The sequence below is a fragment of the Muscardinus avellanarius genome (assembly GCF_963383645.1).
Source record: "Muscardinus avellanarius genome assembly, chromosome: 5".
In the NCBI taxonomy this organism is placed as follows: domain Eukaryota; kingdom Metazoa; phylum Chordata; class Mammalia; order Rodentia; family Gliridae; genus Muscardinus; species Muscardinus avellanarius.
In genome coordinates, this window is record NC_137790.1 from 87,740,554 (window position 1) to 87,764,866 (window position 24,313).

At 41.7% G+C, this 24,313-nt stretch overlaps 1 protein-coding gene across 4 annotated transcripts in view; it reads left to right on the forward strand.

Annotated features, from left to right (window-relative positions):
• Positions 1-2,290: 2,290 nt before the first annotated feature.
• The window catches only part of IGF2BP2 (insulin like growth factor 2 mRNA binding protein 2), a gene marked incomplete at both ends in the record, with an annotated part of 190,872 nt that continues 168,849 nt past the window's right edge, over positions 2,291-24,313 (forward strand). For all 4 annotated transcript variants that reach the window (XM_080696765.1, XM_080696766.1, XM_080696767.1 and 1 more), the window contains 2 exons: positions 2,291-2,465; positions 3,681-3,741. In XM_080696765.1, the coding sequence (XP_080552891.1) occupies positions 2,291-2,465; positions 3,681-3,741 (236 nt within the window). The remainder of the gene's footprint in view (positions 2,466-3,680; positions 3,742-24,313) is intronic.

A 24,313-nucleotide genomic window follows, 5' to 3' on the forward strand; every position in this document is an offset into this window, starting at 1 on the left:
TGCCTTATCACACATAACAGGCCCTGGGTTCAATCCCAAGCCCTGAAAAAAATGAACAAACAGCACCCCCCAAAAACCCCACCCCATATTCCACAATTATAAAAAAAAAAAAATTCTACAAATTTCTGACCTCACATAAGCAATCAAGCTAGGCATGGTGGCACATGCCTATAATCCCAGCTACTAGGGAGGCTGAGGCAGAAGGAGTCTTTGAGCTCATGAGTAAGCAACATAGGAAGACCCAATCTCAAAACCCAACCAAACCAACCAACCCATAAAATTGTAACTTATTGGGCTTTAATTGGTTTGAATTTAGATCATCTATGTGCTCCAAGTAAACTCCATTTCAGGTCTCTGGGGAGGGGTGAGGTAGAAAAACTCAAGAGAAAACGGGTAGAAAATAAGATTGTCAGGCAGGAGCAAGGACCTTTGAATTTCTGGTTTCCCATTTGGAGGCTGTTCCTGTTGTCTTCAAAGGTCATCCATCCCTCTCCTTCCCTATCATATGCAAAAGCAAGCACAATAGAAAATACCAAGTAAAACTAAAAGCAGTTATTTCTCAGAAAAAAGGGTTTGAATGTGACACCAGTGACAGGGTTAAGAAGAGGTCACCAGAAGCCACCTTGGCTAAGAGTCCTTAGATTACGTCTGCTGCTCAGTACAGTATCCACGTTAAAACATTTGCGGTCTTTCAGTATGATCAAATAATGTGTCAGAAAATAGAGTTTTACTTTCAGAAAGAGGACCAAATATCCCTGCCCCTCGTTTCTTTTACAACATGCAACTTAGAATTACTGTCGACAAAATAAGGAAACAAACTATTCTGTCATGCAAAGACGACTATACCAAGAAGGGCATTTGTGTAAATAATCTGAAGATAGTAGGCTCTGTCTGTTGCGGTTTATGCACACCAGTCGTTTCCATTTGTGATTCTCCACATTTGAGTAAGGAGACATCCATATGTAATTTATTACTTTGGGGAATAATGGCAAACTTCATTTCCAGCTTCAGGAGCAGGGAAGTCCAACTCCTTTTCTAGAGAAGAAATATGTGTTTATTTGAGACAAAATTCAGAATTAAAATATCTGCAAATATTTTGGTGGGAATGGATTTAAGATTTCCTCCTCTGAAGAATTATTTAAGATTTCTTTCTCCCAAAGTATGAGTATTTAGACAAAGAAAGTTAACAATCATTCGATGTGGGTCTACTACGTCTTACCTAGCGCTTGCGATAGCTCTGCAAGGGTTGGTTGCTCTATTTCCTTTTTACAGATGAAACTTGGACTTAGGGATGCTGGACCATCCCAGGCCACACATATGGGGCAGGGAGGGGGAAGGTCGAAGTCCGGGGCAGACAGACAGTCCACCACAACAGTGTTTGGTTTCTCCAACAAGAATTCCCTCATAGTACTCCACGAAATAGGAAATTCAAGAAGCCACGTGTGTACACCTGCTTCATGAACATGAAAATCGGAGGAAGACAATACTCCACGACCAGGACAGCCAAGTGTGTTCCACGTCGGCATCTGTGGCTTCCCTGCCCAGAGGACCTCTTGCACCTCAAAACCCAACACTCTCTGATCAAAACACTCCCCGAACGACCCCGTAAGTGCAGAGCTCGGAATATTCTCCTGCCATTTCGCCTCTGACTCTTGCCATGTTTTCTTTCCTGTAGAATTTAATTTCCTGGCTGCGACCAGGCTCTAACCATCAGGCTTCTCTGTGCAGAGCCCCCAGCTCCGGCCGCTCTCCTCCCACTCCAGCCTCCGTCGTGCCGCAGTTTCCCCCGCGGGCAGGGACCTCAGTCCGCGCTCAGCCCTCCCCAGCGCTCGAGGACCCCTGCCCAGCCAGGCCGCCCCCTCCGGCTCCTCCCCAGGGCGCAGGCCAGCGACCCCGCGCCCCTCGCCGGCGGGGAAACTGAGGCCCGGGACGCGTCCCGACCCCAACGCCCGGGCCACGCGGGCCGCGGCGCTCGCACCTCGGGGGGGGGGCGCCGCCAACTCGCGGCCGCAGCTGCCTCGCCGAGGCGCCCTCCCCGCCGCCGCCGCCCCTCCGCCGCGGGCCGGGGGCGCCGCGCTCCCGCCGCCCCGATTCCCCCGCCGCCCGCCCGGGGCGCGGGCAGAGAGGGCGCTTTGTCCGCCGCGGGACTCTGCCCCGGACCGCGCGCCCGCCCGCCCCGCCCCGCGCGCCCCGGGCGGGGGCCTCGGCGGGCGGGGGCCGCGGTGGGGGCGGGGCGCGCGGGCGGGGCGAGGCCGGTGCCGGGCCGGGCGCCGCGCTGCGAGCTCGGAGGATGAACCGGCTCTACATCGGGAACCTGAGCCCCGCCGCCACCGCCGACGACCTGCGGCAGCTCTTCGGGGCCCGGGAGCTGCCCCTGGCCGGACAGGTCCTGCTCAAGTCCGGCTACGCCTTCGTGGACTACCCCGACCAGAACTGGGCCGTCCGCGCCATCGAGACCCTCTCGGGTGAGCCCTGGCGCTGCCCCGCCGCGCTCGGCCCGACGGCGCCCGCGCCCCTCGCCCGCCGCCCCCGAGGCCCCCGCGCCCCGAGACCCCCGGGCGCCCCGAGACCGCAGCGCGGGGCGCCCGGCCCCTCCGAGGGTCCCGCCTGCGCCCTGGGGTCCCCGCCGCGCCGGGCTGCTCTCCGGGCTCCTCACCCCCCCCGCCAGAGCCCCCGGGCCCCCCGGGGGCCCCGCCGTCACCCCGCTCTTGGGGGACCCCCAAATGCAGCCTCCCCTCCGCGCCGGACCTGGCTGCCGCACGCGCGGTCCGGACCCCGCGCCCTCCGAGCCCCGAGCCGCGCTCGCCTCCGGAGCCCCGCTCCCCACCTGGCCGCGGCCCCCCACTCGCGCACCCCGGCTGCGCTCCGCAGCCCCTGCAGGCGCCGCCCCCCCCGGCCCGCGCGGCACCTCTCCGCGTCCTCCCTTCGCTCAGCCCCTGCTTGCCGGGCTCTCAAGCGCTCCTATTTTTCCCTGAATTTTTTGTCCGATTTTATTGAGAAGAACTCGGGGCTGGGGGCTTTCCGCCGCCCGCCCCCCCGCCTCCCGCCCGGCCAGGAGCACCTTTCTACGAGGTGGCCTGTCTCAACTCGGTGGGGGCTCGGGCTGAGAACCGGGAAAGAGGCGCCCGGGGGGCCCGCGAGCGCCGGAGCCCAGACGGGAGCCCAGAGCGGCGCCCTGCGCGCCCCGCCCGCCCGGCCCCCGCCCGCAGCCCCCGCCCGGCCCGCAGCCCCTGCCCCGGCGCGGACCCTGCCCCGGCGCGGGGGGGGGGCGCGGGGCCCGGCGACCCCCGGCGGGGGCGGGCGGGGGCGGCCCGCGCACCTGGGGGCTGGCGCGCCCCGGGCCGGCGGGGAGGGCGGGGGTCGCCCGAGCCCGAGGGTCCCGGGCGCGGGATGGAGGTGGGGGCCGCGAGGCTGGGGCGCGCCAGCCCCGCAGCTTGAGTTTCACATGAGCTCATCCTTTCAAATTGGCGCCGCTCTTTATTAAATTTGTTCTTCCGGTAGTGCCACCCACGGCTCCACCTGGGGTCGGAGCCGCTCGTCGCCGCCCGCCCGCCGGCGCCCCCCGTCCCGCGCCCGGCTGCGGGAGACCCGAGACCCCGGGCGGGGCCGCGCCGCGCCGCGCCCCCCGACCCCGGCGGGACGCCGCGAGGTTCTGAGTGCTTTAAATTTCTGTTTTAAAGGTAAAGTGGAGTTGCATGGGAAAATCATGGAAGTTGATTACTCAGTCTCTAAAAAGCTAAGGTAAATATACTTTGCTTAGTTTTTTTTTTTTTTTGCTTTGTTTTCTTTTCCGTTTTTTGCGATTGCGCTTACGTATAAGTAAAAAAAAAAACACTCAGCGTTTAAAAACTTGTTTTTACAGGTTTTTTTTTTTTTTAAAGTACTTTGTTTTGTTGGTAGAGATACATCATTTAGAAAGGTCCCATTTTTTACTTTCATTATATAAGGTGTTTACAGTACTTGGAAAATATGGGGTGCCTAATTGGGGGTCGGTGGTTAACTGAACTGTGTTCTCTCTGCTGGGACCTTTTGTTTATTAAAAGTCGCCCCCACCCCCCCACTTCCCACTCCCACCCGAACCCCCAACACAAAGCAACAAATGCTTGTCAAGACTTCCTGTGAGATGTTAAGAGTAAGTATTTACTGTGTCAGCTGAATTGCTCAACTACGCGACTAATTACTTTTCTTTTTTAGATAGATTAATGTTGAATAATAAAATAAATTAGTGAAGGGTCCATACTTTGCATCACGTTCTAAAAAAGTAGGTTGTTTGGATTGGATGGCACTGAAAAACCAGACTTTTGTAGACAAGTGAGTGTTGCTTCTGAGCACTTTGTTGTTGTTATTGTTGTTGTTGCTTTTAAGAAATGTTTGAGGCTAAACAAATATCACCGTGAGATTGATAGTTAATTTAACTGCACTGTTGTTAATGAAGGAGTAACAAGTTTTGTGAGGTTTGGATTTCTTCACAGTGATTTGCCAACAGGAGAAATATCTGTCCATGAGTAAAGAATGAAGGAGAGCATCTTTGTTTAAAGATTTTCACGGACTTTAACGTGGGGCCCTTTACTACTTATTCTCAGCTTCTCTGTGTCGCAGGCTCGTTTCTATCCCATCCACATACAGGTCCTCTCATTAGTAAGCAGCTGCACCGAAGGGGCCGAGCGAAGTCTTTGCTTTCCCACCTTGGCAAATGTGAGAGTGGGTAGCCACTTACCTGGTTTATGCCAGAATCAATGGACTTTAAAACATTAATCTTATAAAGGCTTGGATGTGTTGTTGAAGGCATTTAAAAAAAAATGTACGCACATTTCCAGTTACATTTTAACAATTAACAGCATATTTTTTTGTTTGCAAGTGATTCTGTGACATACTAGAAAACCAATGCCTTTTTTTTTTTTAAAGAGCTAAAAGTTACAATTTGCAGTTTTATGTGGCGTATTAAGCGAGTTTTTATGTTGGTAAAGATGTAATATACTGATTGGTTTTCAATATTCTAAACTTGTATACTTTAAAAAATTTTTATTTTTGTTTGAACTTCAAGTAGAAGCTTTCTGGTAAACTAAGTATTTATTGTTAAGTTTAGACTCATCCTACAACACATGAAAATTTCATGAATATATAAATAATGTTTGAAAAAAACTACCCAAGATGTTTAATATACTATGTTTCTATAAAATGTTTAATTCTATTGGCTATTAAGCTGTGTGAATCCTTTTGGGATTATAATTAGTAAAAAAAAAAAAAAAAAAAAAAAACCAAAGTTTTTTTTTTTTTTTTTTTTTTTGGTGGTACTGGGGTTCCTGGAAGCCCTTCTACCTCCAGGCTACACTCCCAGACCTATTTTTTATATTTTTATTTGGAAACAGGGTCTCTTAAACCAGTGCGGCTGGCCGGCTGGCCGGCTGGCTTTGAACCTGTGTGATCCTCCTGTCTCCGCCTCCCAAGCGCGGGGATTACAAGCGTGCACCGCCGAGCCCGGCAACACTAGATTTTTAACTTTGGTTAGCTGGTGTCTCATGTTGCAGTGTACATTTAATTTTGCAATATAAGTGAAATAATAGTTTATTTAAAGTCATTGACATCACTTAGAGCTTCTCAGCAAACAGTACTGTTTAGCTTTTTTCTTTCTAAATGCAGACATTTGCTACTGCCTGGAGTGTCATTTAAATAACTTTGTTCTCTTTATATGAATTCAGAATTAGAGGCATGTCCCAAGATTTTAGTATAAATTAAATAAGGAAAATCTAGGACTTGTCTAGCCCTATTAGTACATGATTTCATTGAACATGTTGGTGATATGATGTACTCGGCAGATTAAAATGTGCCCTGTATGATTCACTACACTTGGAGATGTTTAACATACCAGATGCATGCATAAGCTGCTGTATAGAGGAGTTGCATCCTTCCTGATTGGACGGTTTTAATCTTCTTTCCTTTCCTTTATTAGTGTAAAATGCAGAAGTGAGCTACTTGCACTGCAGGCTAAGGGGGAGAGAGCTATGCCTGGTGCTGTGAATGAGTTCAGACTCCTGAGGGGAGGCAGCTGTGTGTTCTCATGTACTGAACACTACCACGCCAGTGGCATTAAAAAGACAGGGTGCTGTGACATTTGAAGCCAAAGCTTTTATGTTACGTGGTGACCATTCTGGTGTTCTTTTGCTGCATTTCTTATGAAAATTAAAAAGTTAGAAGTAAATTTGTGTTAGTTCAGTTCCATATTTTTTTTTCATGTTAAAGTGAAAATGTGAAGAAGACTCATCCTCATTGCTTGCTTAAGAAATAATTCAACAGTTGACTGTTAATTTTCTGTATATTGTACTTCCTCTGATTTCTCAAGAAGCAGGTTCAATACCTGCATCCCAAGTGGATTCTTTTAAGACAGTGATAATTTGGAGGATGTTTTTATCTTATTTTATGAAATGACTGGCTTCCACTTGCTCTCCAGTTGGGTCTTTTGTTAACACCATTTCAGCCTCATGTTACTTGTGCTGTTACACAGTAGACAGATAGCATTATTTTCTCAGTCACTCAGAAGTAGAAAATTCTTTTTTCTTCTGCCACGTGTTTCATTCTTCTTAAATGCAAATTATTGTAATGAAAACCACGCCCAGAGCATCTATTTCTCTTACTAAGTTGGTTTCATTCTCTTAAATAAAAATCTTTGGATCTTTTTTCTCTATTCCCATGTCTTGGTAGTATATATTGATCACAGAGTTATTCCAGAGGAGAAAACTGGCAACTTTAAAAATCCTCTTAAAAGTTGTGGAAACTTCCTTGATAGAAATTTTATTTTTGGTGTTGATGAAAGTTTACTTGGGAAAAGTCACACACACACACACACACACACACACACACACACACAATGTTTTGAACTAATAAGTTAAGTTGAATGTGCTTTTGTATCTAAAGTTGAATGATTCTGTGAGAAACAAAACTTTGAAAAATGCAGCTTCTGCCCACTTGTAGGAAGTCACTAAGCCATGTATGTAGACCTGTGGCCACTGAGAGGGTGTGAATACTGTGAGGTCCTGTAGGAAAGAGCTATGAATTTGTCTTTCATGAGTTAAAAACCAGTAATTGTGTTCTCTCCAATGCAAATGAATTTGGTCTCCTATAGGAATGTTAAAGAAAACAGTATCTCAATTGTATTTTGCTTGTATGTACTACATTGTGTATAGTTGAATCAAATACTCCCCCCCCCAAAAAAAAAAAAACCCACCCGACCTCAAGCCTTCCCTGGAACAAAGGCTTTTGCTGCATCAATTTTTAGTTTTCTAGCAACGGAAGAGAATTTATTAGGTTAAGATAATATGGAAGCCTCCTATTTCAAGAATTTGTTGAATTAGAAATTAATTCTTGGAGTTCAGTATATAGATTCCATGTGTGGCTATGACATTAATACAAAATATATGACATCAAACTTTAAGATTATTTATTTGGAGTTAGAGCTGGGCATTAGTTTCACATTTTTTAAAAAAGGTTAATTTACATATGGTTCCAGAGAATACAGAATTCTGTGACCTCAAAGAGATAAGAATTAAATAGAAACAATAAAGAGAAAACTTACTTTATAACTTAGGTAATGGTACAGGTTTAAGATTCTAGCTTATATTTCTAAAAGGCTGATGATTTAACTTTGACATTATTTAAAAATTGAAAACTAATGAAATCTACAAGTCAAAATTGATTTTATGTTTTGCTTGATTTTTTTTTCAGTTCACCAAAAACACATCAATTTTAAATTGTAGGGTAGCAATTTATGGAGTATTTAATAGCTGAAGACCTAAACCTTAATTCTAAAAGGTAATTTGGTGATATGTAATATATTTTTAAAGTTATGCTTTTTAATAATAATGATGATGATGATGATGATGTTTTCTTTTAATTATAGTTAATAGGATTGCCAGTAGGAGATGGTCTGAGAGCTTTGTGTTTTGTTGTGTCAAATGGCGATTATCATTTAATAGACAATGAGGGAAGATTTCTAATATTTGTACATGTCTTTTATACATAATGATTGAAAGTACAATATATTTTCTTTCAGAAATGCTTCTAACTTTAAATTTCTAAAAAAGATTAGAAAACTTAGAACTAATTACATATTAAGATTAGCACAACTATTATTTTGAATATATTATTTTTTGTAGAGTTTGCTCTAGTTTAGTGGGTTGGAGAAGAATGTAACTGATACGGAATTGTTCATAAAAGCATAGTAAGCTGGGTACAGTTATTAAAAGTCAGAAAAGCTGTAAAAACCAGATTTCTTTAGAAACTATACATGTCTGAGACTTTTAAACCTTCTAAATAATTGCTGTCTACAACTGAATCCACTCTTTCAGTTCTGCTAATGAAACCCTTAAAAGTAGATGAGCAATTGGTTAGAGTAGTTAGAAGATGTCACTGAGCTAAGTGTGTTACCTGTCTGATTCAGTGGTGTGCGTGTGCTGTGAGGGGCAGTAGTTTCAGACAGGTGGTATTGGGAGGGAAGAGGAGGAGATCTTTAATTGAGCAACAGTTGCTCTGGATTTCAGTTCTGACCAGGGTAATAAAGATTGTTAGGTGATCAAATGCAGTGTATTTTCCTTGTGGGCTGCACAGCACGTGTAGGTGGTTTAAGCTTGTTGTGGGAGTCAAGTCACCTGTAGTGGCTCTTTTTCAGTGAGCTTGTTACTGAGGGACCAGCCAATGCAAAATCTACCTTCTTTCCTTGTACCTTGGGTTTCCTCTCACTAGTTATTCTGTAATGTCTTTGATATTGATAAACCATTTTTTAAGTGTTAGAAAAGTCCAGCTTTGGGTGTATATTTTCATTTAGAAATTGTATACTTTGGAGCCTGGCGTGGTGGTACACACTTGTAATCCCTTGGCAGGCTGAGATAGGAGGATCGCAGCTTCTGGCCAGCTTCAGCCACTCAGCGAGGTCTTCCACAACATAGTGAGACCCTGTTTTAAAATCAAATAGGGCTGTGGGTGCAGCTCTGAGATAGAATGCCCCTGGGTTCAATCTCTAGCACCACAGAACAACAAAATCCCAGAAATTATAAGCTTTGGAAGATAATGTATCATTTTATATAACACAATACTGAATGAATAAATTCTTTTAGAAGCACTAGCATTGAAATAATTTTTTGGAAGCTCTTAAAAATGTTGAATTATAAATTTTAATTAAAACTGGGTGTGGTGTGGTGGCACACACTTGTAATCCCAGCATTTGGGAGGCTGAGACCAGAGGATTGCGGTTTGCAGACAGCCTCAGCTACTTAGTGAAGCCCTTTGCAACTCAGTGAGACCTGGTTTTAAAATAAAAGAATAAAAAATAGGACTGGGAGTACAGCTCGGAGGTAGAGTGCCCCTGGGTTCCATCTGCAAAAAATTCAGTGTATTTACTTATTCATTTATTCATTTATATATTTATCCTGTCTCAGCCTCCCAAGTACTGGGATTAAAAGCATGTGCCATCACACCCACCTCAATATTTATTTTTTAAAATTAGACTTAAACACCACAAATGTGTCTTCAGTTTTCTTTTTGGTGTTAGAGTCTGATAGGGCATGGCTAAACCAATTTTTAAAAAATTTATACTCTAAAACTTTTAGTTGAAAGCATAATCTCTTAAAACCTATGACTACTTGAGGGATGAGACAGTTCTGTTTAACAAAAATATCCAAATAATCTATTACTTAAATTTTATTCTTCTTACTCTCAACTTCAAGCTCAAATGAGTGTGGGTAGTCATTCCAAACAGTGTCATTGAACAGATAATAGGAAACAAACAAGCACCTAAAGTAAAGAAAGATAATCAGTTTTTCCTTCCCATTTATTACCATTAAAACATTAAAAATCTCTTATAATTTGACTTCATGCTTACAAACTTATAATTTTCATTTGGTGGATTGGAATATATGGGTTCTATTTTAGGCAACAAAATTGCAGAGTGCTCAGAGCATTATTTTTAAGGTTTTACTTTTCCTGTTTTGATCGTGGATTTTAGTCTGAAATAGGGAAGAAAATTATTTTATCTTACAGAAAAGTTTAGATTTTCTTGCTTTTGGGGCCAACAAACAGGGGGGAAGCAACGACAGTTTCTTGAATTTGGTTCAGAGTTTGGTGGCCTCTTGAGGTTGAAGAAGTAGACTGGTGAAGATGGGTGCCGTGTGCATTAATAGGATGCAATCAAGTCTAAAAGCGAACCCTGTGTTATCTATTTAATCAGATGCATCTCCTTCCCAAGTCTATGGTTTTTACTAAGTGATAAGTTTGTGTTCTTCAAATGTGTTTTGTTTCTTCATTTCTGGTTTTTCTAATTGCTTATCTGTGTTACATTTTATTTTTTAAAAAGTAGACACTTTATTTGGATTTTTCTTATTTTGTTCAAGTAGGTATTTTAATAAGTCCAATAAATGGAAATTAAAAGTTCTCATACATGTTTTAGATTGCCTCATATTTACCTATATCATAAGAAATGTTGCACCAAGGGATCAGAAAATTTTAAATCGAATTCTTTTAATGAGAATAATGTTTTCAGCTTTTCTTATTGTCATATAAAATCAATATATCCCAATAGTGTGAATTTGCTGTAAGGGGAACCTTTAATTTAAAAATTTTTGTTTTAAGTGTGATAAATAATGTGGTTTTATGATTCTATGTGTTAACATGTAAACTACAGTAGCAGCATTATTCTAGAGTCATTTTTTTCTTTGTGGCATTGGGGATTGAACCCTAGGGCATTCTACTTCTGAGCTACACCCCCAATCTTATTTTTTATTTTGAAACAAGATCTCATTAAGTTGCTGGGCTGGCTTCAAACCTGTGATCCATCTCAGCCTCCTAAGTACTGGGATTACAGGCATGTGACACCACACCCATCAGGACATTTTTTCTTTTATGCACCAGAATATTACATTCATATAATACTAAGGCTTTTCCATATATCATTTCTAGACTCTTCCATATTTTATTTACTTTATATATATGTATATGTATGTGTGTGTGTGTGTATGTATGTATGTATGTATGTATATTATTGCAGTGCTGGGGGTGGGACCCAGGAACATTCTACCTCGAGTTACACCCCTAGCCCTATTTTTTATTCTTTACTATGAATCAGGGTCTCATTGAGTTGCGTCAGGGCCTAAGTAGCGGAGGCTGTGCATGAGGCGTGATCCTCCTGTCTCAGCCTCCCAAATGCTCGGATTACAAGTGTGTGCTACCATGCCTAGCTTACTTCAAGTAATTTTTGAAAAATACAGAAAAATTGATAATATTCCTTTTTTCAGATGAGGAAACAGTCTCAGAGAAATTGAGTAAATAGTAGAGCTAGAACCCAGGTCTTCTCATTCTCACTCCAGTGTATTTCACTTCCATTCCATTTTTTTTTTTTTTTTGTGGTGGTACTGGGGTTCCTGGAAGCCCTTCTACCTCCAGGCTACACTCCCAGACCTATTTTATATTTTTTTATTTGGAAACAAGGGTCTCTTAAGCCAGCGCAGCTAGTTTTGAACCTGCTTGATCCTCCTGTCTCTGCCTCCCAAGCGTGGGGATTACAAACCTGCGCCACCACACCTGGCTCAGCACTGTGGTTTAGTTTAAGTGTTTCCCTGGTAGGAAGTGCCAGAGGTGATTGATCAATACCATCTCCCCACCTCTTACTTTCTATATAGAATATTGCCTTTTACCACTCCTTTGGAGATGTATGGATAGGGGCAGCAACCATAGAGTCCTCAGACTTCTTTCTTTTTCTTTTCTTTTTTTTTTGGTGGTACTGGGGTTCCTGGAAGCCCTTCTACCTCCGGGCTACACTCCCAGACCTATTTTTTTTTAAATACTTTTATTTGGAAACAGGGTCTCTTAAGCCAGGGCGGCTGGCTTTGAACCTGCGCGATCCTCCTGTCTCTGCCTCCCAAGCGCGGGGCTTACAAGCGTGAGCCACCACGCCCGGCCCAGACTTCTTTCTTAATATAATCACTCAAAAACACATGAGACGTATTCAAGCATGTGAAATACAGTTCATTTCCCCTTAATTGCAAATTCCCCCTGCATTTTCCCCTTGTTTCCTTATTTTTTGTGGACTGTCATATTGATGATGGTGGTAGGAAGAATTATCAATAAAAAAAAAAAGAGGAAAGAAGGTTATTTCCAATTCTTCATGCTTTTCTTCAAATTAGTACAGTCCAGAGTGGGGTAGGACATTTTCTGTGGAATTCTGACTCAAAGGATGGGGCAGAGAAAGAATAGTAACTAATGTATGAGGATTTGTTATGTGCAAGGCACTGGACTAGGCCGTCTAGGCCTTCCATTTTCTCTTTCCAGCAGCCTAGAAGAGATCTATGTTTATTTCCTTTTACAGATAGAGTTGTAAAACCTCAGACTCCCAAACAACTCCTGTTTCACCACGCCGGCTCCATTGATCTTAAAAACTGCTTCAGAGAAGCAGTGACCATGTTATTTTTACTGTCCATTGACAGACTATAGTAATGGTGCTGTAGCAATAAAGTAAGAAATTGTGTTAGTATGCCTATAGATTACGGAGTAACTTTGTATATTACTCCTAAGTCAAAATAAGAAAAGATTTACATGTGCACAGCGGATATACTGATAAAGATTAGGGGCTGACGATCTATATATTCTAAATTCAGTGTAATTGAAAAACCAGCTGAGTGTCATCATTTTAAAGAACTTCTTAAAGTAGACCTATAGTAGAGGCATTTGTAAATTAAGGGGGAAAAGATGTCTTAAAAAAACATTGTGGTTATAAGTTAAGTGCAGAAAACATATAAGTGTCCAATGTGGGAGAAGCGTCTGTGTTCCTTACTTGTGCTTGTATATTTTTCTAAATCCTGAAAAAAGAAAGAAACAATAGGCTTTTTTTTTTTTTGTGGTACTGAGGTTTGAACCCAGCCCAAAGGCATTCTACCTTTGAGCTATACCCCCAGCCCGATTTTATTTCTTATTTGGAAACGGGGTTTTCTAGTTTGAAGAGTCTCACTACTTGCTAAGGCTGGTCTCGAACCTATGATCCTCCTGCCTCAGCCTCCCAAATACTGGGATTACAGGCATGCGCCACCATGCCTGGCTTTATCTGTATTTTTTAATGTCTATAGTTTGGAGAAGGGAAATATAAGATTCTTAAAATTTTATAAAATGTTTCTCTTACAAACAGAAAATTAAAAACCTTTCTGACATGAAAAAGCCAGTGAAAGCAGAGAGTAGGTAGATTTGCATATTCCATGTAACAGTACTTAAATATATTGTGCAGTAGTGATTTTTTTAAGTTGAGTAACATAAGGCTTAAGATATAGTTGTATTACCAATGAAATTAGATATATAAGTGGTTTGCTTAGAGAGAGTGGTTCTCTAAAAGAGCAACATAATTTTATGAAATTCATTATGAGATAAAAAATGCTTTTTCTTATTTAAGAACTGTAGTAGAGAGCAGGACGTGGTGGAGCACGCTTGTAATCCCAGCATTCTTGAGGCTGAGATGGGAGCATCATGGTTTAAGGCCAGCCTCAGCTACTTAGCAAGGCCCTTTGCAACTCAGTGAGACCCTGTTTCAACATAAAGAATAGAAAATAGGGCTGGGGGTATAGAGTGAAGCTTAGAGGTAGAATGCCCCTGGGCTCCATTCCCAGTATTGCAAAAAAAAAAAAAAAGAAGAGAAAAAGAAAAAAATAAAGAACCTCTAGTAGAGCTTACAGAATTATAAGAAAATACATGTTTATTTCTGTTATGTTTTCTCTTTACTTTTTCTTTTTGAAAAACAAGGCAAAGAATTGAATGGTGGTTCTGTGGACAGGTTAGCTTCCTACCAATTTATGAAGTAGAGGGTATTTTGAAAATGCTCTTGTAGGGCCGGGTGTGGTGGCGCACGCTTGTAATCCCCGCGCTTGGGAGGCGGAGACAGGAGGATCGCGCAGGTTCGAAGCCAGCCGCGCTGGCGTAAGAGACCCTGTTTCAAAAATATAAAATAGGTCTGGGAGTGTAGCCCGGAGGTAGAAGGGCTTCCAGGAACCCCAGTAGATCTTTGTGATTTTAACAATGCATATTTTGAAAAGTGGATGTTTTTATCCATCACTGTATGCATAAGGATTGTAATATACTTTTATTAGTCCATTGTAATTATAAATGTTAGGTTCAAAGTGATACAAGTGCACACACACAGTGCTTGGTATATTTTGAAGTAAAATGTTTTATGTTTCTTTGAGAGTCAGATGAAAGTAGATTAACACAAAAATTAGCCTCTTTAATTATTAGGAAAGGAGGGAGGGGGGAGGAGGGAGGAGGATGGAAAGGACCATAGAAGCAGAGGTGAGCCTGTAACTGAACTGTGTGGGGCAACTCTTGCATTTTCTGTAATTCCAGGACACTGGGAAAGACTGGTCCTCACGGAGAGAGTGATTCCAGTGTGACAGCAGAGCTAAGGGCATCCTGCACCTTGTTCTTTCCTTTGATATTTAAAAACTCTGAGTATGTGGTTAGCCTGTGCCCAAAAGGTTTGCCTTTCTTTTTCTAAGGCCCTGCACTGGCCATTTCCTCTCCCTTATTCTCCTTCCCCTTTGGAGGGACTGTAGGCCTGCCGCCACCCCCATTGCCCCCTCTTTGACTGAGGTTTGGGGCAGCTGGGAAAGCCTGTGTGTGCTTGCTCAGTGTGTTGGAATGTATGGGTTCCGTGGCACATGCTTCCGTGGAATGTGCAGCAGACACACGAGCTTCAGTGGGTGTGGGGGTCACACATTGTAGACTTTTGTAAGTGGTTGAATATTTGGGAAGGAATTTCCTGGTGCTGAAAGTTTAGGTTATGTTTTTTTCCCCCCCCCCTGAAGTACATTTGTATTTTTCTTTGTACAGGGAAAATATCTTTTTTTTTTTTTTTTAAACCATTGAAGGATAGAAAAAAAAATTCTGTGGATGGGTAAATCATCTGACCCCTCTCCTGGATCCAGCTGGCCTCTTTTTCTCTTTCTCTTCAAACTGATAGTGATGTCTTCAAGTCAGGGACACTGAATTTGTAAACTAAGCTTTTTATTTATTTTTATTTTAATTAAAAAAATTTTTTTATTGGTGCATTATATTCATACAACATATTGGGGTAAAAAACTTGTGTGTACAAACATGTACTCATCGCTGATTTAACCCCTACCCAATTCCCACCCCATTCCCTCCCTGTCTCTCCCTCCCTTGCTTGGCTTAGTGGTTGACTTCGATATGTTTAAGTACATTGATTGTGTGTTTTAGAGATTTTCCTCTTCCCCCCTCCTTTCTCCTCCTTTAGATTGTCTTGTTTGCTCCTCTATAGGATTTAGCTTTTTAAAACTTTGCATCGTGCTACCACTGAAGGTAATGAAATCAAGGAGCTTTAAAAACCAAATTTCAAGCTCAGATATTTCAAAATGTAGGCTCTATTCTCCCTTTTAAGGAATGAAGGACAAAATACTAGTTTCTTAGTATTTAAAAAAGTTAGCTGCCTTTTGTTTTTAGCATTTTTACACATTTTATTTATTTACAAAATATGACAGAGTACTGGTTGCTAATTTCTTGAAATGAGACAGATTTAGGTTTTTGAAGTGAAAGGCAATTTAAGAGTTTTAGAGGACCAGGAACAGGTGATTGGCTCTAATATAATTATTTTTATTTTTCCCTAGAAAAGTTAGCCCTTTAGTTCATTGATTTTTGTATTAATGATATGATGTGCATGTTTATTTCAATACAGGTTTCAAGACAGTAATTTAGATACTACAGTTGATTTGTGGCTGGAATGTACGTGTGGTTAAGGTGTTAATATCTCCTTTATAAATTTCCAGGACAAAATCATATCTTTTATTCCCATGGCCATTTTTTTTTTCTTTGCAGTCTGGTGATGAAACTCAGGGGCATTTGACCTCTGAGCTACACCTCCTGCCTTATTTTTTATTCTTTATTTTGAAACAGGATCTCAATAGTTTGTGGAGGGCCTCACTAATCATGGCCATATTTTTAACACTGTATTCACAGAGCTTTAGGATTATGAGATAAATTTATGGGAAGGAGAAGTAGATGTAGGTACTTGGAGAATATTGGCCTCTTACCCACCTTATAATCTGAAGATACCAACATTCATTCATTGCTGTTTCATACATTGAAGTTCAGTCTAGAATATGGTTTAGAAAAGGGGTGTGCTACCTGGGTGTGGTGGCGCACGCTTATAATCCCAGCATTCCAGAGGCTGAGACCTGGAAGATCGCCGTTTGCGGACAGCCTCAGCTACTTAGGCCCCTCTGCAACTCAGTGAGACCCGGTTTCAAAATAAAGAATAAAAAATAGGGCAGGGGCTTGTAGCTTGGAGGTCGAATGCCCCTGGATTCCATCCCCAGACCTGCAAGAAAAAAAAAAGGGGGTGTGCTATTTTAAAAACTAGTTTATAATTATTCATTCTACAGTGTGTCTTCTGGGTCCTGATTAAGGCCTCCAGCATATCCAAAGCTCTCTTTTGAAAGAAAGGTAGACTGTGCCTTTGTTACCTCTGTTTCTACTTCTGGTGGAATGGCCTTCCATCTCCTGCCACTTCCACTTTAGAAACCAAAGTTTGCTTTGCCAACTCCAAGCCAGACTACTAAATCTATGGATTTTAAAAATATAATCAACAATGGGAAGGTTGCCCTTCAGGAATTTTCCAAAGAGCTCTTCAGTAATAATTATACTCCAGTTCTTGGCAGAGCCATTGGAGTCAGTTGATTGAAGAGTATCAGGTGTAGAACACCGAACTCTGTACCTGGATCTGTCAGCACACATTTGTAATCCAGTACTTAGGAGGCTGAGACAGGGGGATTGCAGGTTCATGGCTAGCCTCAGATACTTAGTAAGGCTCTCAGCAACTTAGTGAGACCTTGTTTCAAAATAAGAAACATAGAGCCAGGCATGGTGGCGCATGCTTGTAATCCCAGGATTTGAGAGGCTGAGACTGGAGGATTGCGGTTCATAGCTAGCCTCAGCTACTTAGTGCAGCCCTTTGCAACTCAGTGAGACTCTGTTTCAAAATAAACAATTAAAAAATAGGCCTTGGGGTTATAGCTTGGAGGTAGAATGCCCCTGATTCCATTCCCAGTTCTACAAAACAAACAAACAAACAAACAAACAAACAAACAAACAGAAAAACCCAAATAGGACTCACTCAGTTCATGGTGAAGCAGGGGTTTGGTTTTATTTATTTATTTATTTATTTATTTATTTATTTATTTATTTATTTTTGTGGTGCTAGGGATTAAACCTGGGGCAGTCTACCTCCAAGCTTATACCCCAGCCTGATTTCATTGTTATTTTTTTCTTTTTCTTTTTTTTCAGTACTGGGGATGGAACCCAAGAACATTGCACCTCTGAGCTACACCCCCAGCCCTATTTTTAGTCTTTTTATTTTATTTCATTTTTATTATTTATTTGTTTATTTTTGTGGGTCTGGAAGTGGAACCCAGGGGCATTTGACCTCCAGGATACATCCCCTGCCTTATTTTTTTTTATTCTTTATTTTGAAACCGGGTCTCACTGAGTTGCAGAGAGCCTCACTAAGTAGTTGAGGCTGTCCGCGAACAACGATCCTCTGGTCTCAGCCTCCCGAATGCTGGGATTACAAGCGTGCACCACCACGCCAGGCTTAGTCTTTTTATTTTTGAAACAGGGTCTCACTGAATTTCAAAGTGCTTCGCTAAGTACCTGAGGCTGTCTTAGAATGGCGATCCTCTAGTCTCCGCCTCCTGAATGGCCGGCTTTATTCTTTACTATTATTTTTTATTTATTTATTTTTTCAAGGTACTGGGGATGGAACCCAGGGGCATTCTACCTCTGAGTGATACCCCCAGCCCTATTTTTTTTTTATTATTTTGAAACAGGGTATCACTTCGTTGCAAAGGGTCTCATCACTGAGTTGCAGAGGAGCTCACAAAGTAGCTGAGGCTGGCTTCCTACCTGTGCAATTCTCCTGTCTCAGCCTCCTGAATGCTGGGATTACAAGTTTGTGCCACCACACCCAGCTTTATTTTTTATTTTTGAAACAGGGTCTCTCACTAAGTTGCAGAGGACCTCACTAAGTAGCTGAGGCTGTTTTGGAACCCATAATCCTCCTGTCTCAGCCTTCCAATTTCTGGGATTACAAGCATGCCACCACACTGTGCTTCTGGCTTTTGTTTTAGAAAGTACTAGTAGGTTGTTGCCCCCTCCTTTCCAAGCAGAGCAGCTCTTCTTCAGCTCTTCTTTCATCTGTTGTATATAACCAGTTTCTGTGAACACAGGGTGGTCTGCAAAACTTTTTTTTCCCCTCAGTACTGCGAATGGAACCCAGAGGCATTCTACCTCTAAGCTACACCCCCAGCCTTATTTTTTTATCCTTTATTTTTTCAGCACTGGGGATGGAACCCAGGGGCATTCTACTTTTGAGCTACACCCCCAGCCCTGTTTTAATTCTTTATTTTGAAACAGAATCTCACTGAGTTGAAAAGGGCCTCACTAAATAGCTGGGGCTGCCTGTGAACAGTGATCCTCCTGTCTCAGCCTCCCAAATGCTGGGATTACAAGTGTATGCCACCATGCCCAGCTTTTATTTATTATTATTTATTTATTTATTTTATTATTATGTTTTTGGTGGTACTGGGGTTTCTGGAAACCCTTCTACCTTGGGGCTACACTCCCAGACCTATTTTTATACTTTTTAAATTTGGAAACAGGGTCTCTTAAGCCAGCGCGGCTGGCTTCGAACCTGCGTGATCCTCCTGTCTCCGCCTCCCAAGCGCGGGGATTACAAGCATGCGCCACCACACCCGGCTTTTATTTTTTATTTTTAAACAAGGTTTCACAAAGTTGCAGAGGGCCTCACTAAGTAGCTGAGGCTGGCCTCCCAAGTACTCAGATTACAAGCGTGCACACCCAGCTGTTAAAACATTTTAAACAGGTTAGAATGAATGCCCAATAAATCAGATGGGACATGAGCCATTATATTCTAATATGTACTTCCTCAGTACTAGTTCTATATACATGAATTTTGTTCAGAAAAAGTTTATTACTTTAAAAAGATAAAAATATTATTTTCTCAGTGATCTCTTATTTTATGGCCAAGAACTCTGGGAAGTTCTTATAGTTTGTCTTCTGTGTTATTTAACGAGCTGCGTGGGTGATGCCCAGCCAGAGAGCCCACTAGAGCTTTGCTTTCCTACAACAGTGCTCCATCTCTCTAGAAGATCAGTGAATTCATATCATAGCCCAGCTTTTGTAGTAAGATTGTTTTGAGAGATCTTTGTGCATTTTCCCAGGGACTACACACTCAGATGCTTGCAGGGCCTATAGATGACCTGAATAAATGGTGGCCAGAAGGTTTCTGGAGAGTAGAGGAGAGACAGTTATTAGCTTCATCCAGCTGCTGTCATTTGGAAATACAGGGCCAGGGTTAACAAATTTAATGTTTCAAGAGAAGCCAGAAGTCAGAATTCTTACGTTAAGTCTCCAAAATTTTAAATATTGGGAACAATTCAAAACTTTTTTTTTTTTTTTTTTTTTTGGTACTGGGGTTCCTGGAAGCCCTTCTACCTCTGGGCTACACTCCCAGACCTATTTTATACTTTTTTTATTTTTGGAAACAGTGTCAATTAAGCAAGCCAGCGCGGCTGGCTTCGAACCTGCGGGATACTCCTGTCTCCGCCTCACAAGCGCCGGGGATTACAAGTGTGCGCCACCTGCTCAGCTCAAAACTTTTTTTGACCCTGAGGATCCAGGAGGATAGCTATAGGTTAAATCAGGTCATAGTTTGCCAATTTGTAGTCAATTACATGAAACTCTGTATCATCTACAAAATGTTGAAGACTATCCAGTGTATTTAATATTTTTCATACTTAGACTTGTCTGTAAGTGAGAGGGAAAAGTCCTCCTGAAAACCTGGATGAACTAGTGTAGCTACTATGGTAGCTGTTGGGAAGCTCAAAATTAAATTAGGTTTTAATTGCAGCAACCATCCATCTAGTTTTATGGAATAATTGTTTTTTTCTCTATTAGAAAGTACTTTGTGTTTTTAATTTTGTGTAATAATCTCTGATGTTTCTGTTACGTGAAATTGTCTAAAATCCTTTTACATATGTAGGTAGTACATATGTCAAATGTGTGAGGGTCATTTAAGTTTATGTGTACAAGATTTCAATACATACTCATGAGAACAAGCTTCTTCTTTCATATAATTGGAGGAACATGTTTCCACATTAATATAAATTTTATTCTTTCCTATTAAACCCTAAGCCAACTATAGATAATGTTTTAAGCCATTTCCTAAGAAAGTATGATTCTCATGTCTGGCAAACACACATGTATAATATGGACTGGGGATTGAACCTAGGGACATGCTACTTCCAAGTTTTATCCCCAGCCCTATTTTATTATTTTGAAACAAAGTTTTACTCCTTGATGAGGCTGTCTTCAAACCTGTGATCTGTCTGTCTCAGCTTCCCAAGTACTGGGATTATAGGTGTGTGCCTCCATGCCCAGTTTAGCAAATATTTTTAAAGTATCAAATATTTTATTTTATTTTCTATTTTTTTGGTGGTACTCGGGTTCCTGGAAACCCTTCTACCTCCGGGCTACACTCCCAGACCTATTTTATATTTTTGAAACAGGGTCTCTTACGCCAGTGCGGCTGGCTTTGAACCTGCGCGATCCTCCTGTCTCCGCCTCCCAAGCGCGGGGATTACAAGCGTGCGCCACCACACCTGGCTAAAGTATCAAATATCTAAAATATTAAAATATTTTTGAATTTTTCTGTTTGATTTTTTTTTTTGTATGTGTGTGTGTGGTACTAGGGATTGAGCCCAGAGACATTCTACCTCTGAGCTCTTCTGTCAGCCCTATTTTTTATTCTTTATCTTGGAACAGAGTCTTGCTAAGTTGCAGAGGACCTCAGTAAGTAGCTAAGGCTGGCCTAACCTATGATCCTCTTGTCTCAGCTTCCCAAGTACTGGGAGTATGCCATCATGCCTGGCTTGTTAAACATTTAATATAAGGCAAATGGTTTGGAAAGCAGAGTATACCAGTAGTGGTAAAAATGGTGCTTTTGAAGATATTTTAATATGTTTTGGTTACTACTGCACATTCTTGTGTTTTAAGATGTAGAATATGGATTCTGCTTCTGGGTCCTGGGTGTAGTAAGTAATCATTAAGACCAAATTGAAGAAAACTGCCAATTGGCTCAGGGACCTTTAAAAAAATAAAATTAAAAACTACTCTGACAAGCCGGCATGGTGGCACACGCTTGTAATCCAAGTTATTGGGAGGCTGAGACAGGAGGATAGCAGGTTCGTGGCCAGCCTCAGCTACTTAGGCCCTCCGCAACTCAGTGAGATCTGTTTCAAACTAAAGAATTAAAAACTAGGGGTAGGGGTGTAGCTCAGAGGTAGAATGTCCTTGGGTTCCATTCCTAGTACCGTAAAAACCAAAACCAAAACAAAACAAAAAAATGATTGTGCTCTTTGGAATGATCATTTTAGGTGTTTCTTTTGTAAGTTATGTGGATAGTTATCAAACAGCTCATTAGCATTCACTTTATAGTGATGAGGTTAAAGCACATGGGTTAGAGAACCTAAGTTAGTGAATCACCTATGGTAAAGCAGGATGGAATTGAAGGCAGGCGTCTGGGAGTCAGGATCGCATTTGCCTCCTCATTTTTGATGGATCCAAATTGTTCCATAAAAAAATAGTCAACTTTATTTTGGCGAGTTGTCTTTTAAACATTTGATGTTCCATGAGAGCTGGGGTCTTATTTTTAATTTCCACAGCTACATTCCAAATGCTCTGAAATAGCTGCTCATTTAAATAATTTTGGAACATATTCACTACAATTTAGGTCATAATAAGATGTCATTAATTATTTACTTTTTTTGTTTCTTTTTCCTTTTTTTGCGTACTGGGGGTAAAATTAGAGGCTGGGATTACAAGTGTGTGCCACCATGCCCGGCTTCTTTTTTGTTTCTTCTTTTTTATGGTACTGGGGGTTGGACCTAGGGACATTCTGCCTTCAAACTATACCCCCAGCCCTATATTTTGTTCTTTATTTTGAGTGAAACAGGGTTTCAAAGTGTATATACAGTGTGAGTATACCTTATTTGAAATGTTTGGGAACAAAAGTGTTTCAGGTTTTTTTTTTTAGGTATTAGAAATTTTTTTCAGATTTAGAATATTCATATGAGATATCTTGGGGATGGGACCCAAGTCTAAACACAAAACTCATTTATATTTCATATGTACATTATGTATATTACTTGAAGGCAATCTTTTTTTTTTTTTTTTTTTGATCCTGGGGCTTGGATTCAGGGACATTACATTGTTACATTCCCAGGCCTTGGATTAGGGTCTTGCTAGGTTGCTGAGTCTGGCCTTGAATTCTAGATCCTCCTGTCTCAGCTGCTGGGCTTACAGACTGAAGGTAATCATATATTTATTTATTTGTTGGTACTGGAAATTGAATCAGGGACATTCTACCTCTGAGATATACCCCCAGCTTTTTAAATTTATTTATTTATTTTTTTGTGGTACTGGGGTGGAACCCAGGATCTTTCTAACTCCGGGCTATACTCCCAGACCTATTTTATATTTTATTTGGAAATAGAGTCTCACTAAGTTGCTGAGACCTCACTAAGTAGCTGAGGCTGGCTTGAAACCTGTGTGATCCTCTTGTCTCCACCTTCCAAGAGCGGGGATTACAAGCATGCGCTGCCAGGCCCAGGTAAATTTATTTGTTTTATTTATTTATTTATTTATTTATGTATTTATTTGCAGTACTGTGGATGGAACCCAGGGCATTCTACCTCCGAGCTACACCCCCATCCCCTATTTTTATTTATTATTATTATTATTATTATTATTATTATTATTATTGTTATTATTATTATTATTATTTTGGTGGTACTGGGGTTCCTGGAAGCCCTTCTACCTCCGGGCTACACTCCCAGACCTATTTTATATATTTTTTTATTTGGAAACAGGGTCTCTTAAGCCAGCCAGGCTGGCTCTGAACCAGCGCGATCCTCCCGTCTCTACCTCCCAAGTGCTGGGATTACAAGTATGCGCCACCATGCCCGGCTTATTTTTTATTTTGAAACAGGGTCTCACTGAGTTGCAAAGGGTCTCACTGAGTAGTAGCTGAGGCTGTCAGTGATCCGTGATCCTCTGGTCTAAGACTCCCAAATGCTGGGATTACAAGTGTGTGCCACCACACTGCCTCTAACCCTAACCCTAACCCTAACCATGCCCAACTTATTTTTTATTTTGAAATAGAGTTTTGCTAGGTTATTGAGGACTTTGCCAAATTGCTAGTGCTGGCCTCAAATGTGCAATTCTCCTATCCTAGCCTCCCAACTATTAGAAGTTAAAGGAGTATACCACCCCACCCCACTATGCAGTATTTTAAAATAATTTTGTATGAAACAAAGTTTCATAGTGTCGAATTTTCCACTTGTGGTATCATGTTGGTACTCAAAATATCTTAGATTTTGGAGCATTTCAGGTTTCTGATTTTTTCCCCCCAATACTGGAGATTGAACCCAGGGGCATTCTATCACCGAGCTACACCCGCTGCCCTATTTTTTATTCTTTATTTTGAAATAGGTTCTCACTGAGTTGCAAAGGGCCTCAGTAAGTAGTTGAGGCTGTCCACAAACCATATCCTCCGGTCTTAGCCTCCTGAATGCTGGGATTACAAGCATGTGCCACCAGACTGGCTCCGTATCTTTTATTCTTTTTTTTTTTTTTTTTTTTTTTTTTTGGTGGTACTGGGACTACACTCCCAGACCTATTTTATATATATTTTTTAAATTTGGAAACAGGGTCTCTTAAGCCAATAAGGCTGGCTTCGAACCTGCACGATCCTCCTGTCTCCACCTCCCAAGCGCGGGGATTACAAGCATGTGCCACCACACCGGCTTTATTCTTTATTTTGAAACGGGTCCCACTGAGTAAATGAGGCTGGCCGTGAACCTGGGATTGTCTTGCTTCAGCCTCCCAAGTCCTGGGATTACAAGCAAGAGCCACTAGGCCAGAATTCTGATTGTGGATTAGGGACATTTAACTTGTACTAAATTAAGTCGAAAACATTTAAAAATGCTTTCTGTGGAAAAAAAATCTAAACAAGTACAATAATGCCATTTACTGCTGGGTAAGGTATTCATAACCTAGGAAGTAGCTGATCTTAAATGTTAATTGCAAAAGAAGATGCTGTCAGATGCTCTCTATTTAAGTAGTCTATCTCTGCATACAAATGACCACCCATACTGGTGATTTAAAACAACAAAGATCTCCTACCAGGCTCACTCCTTGG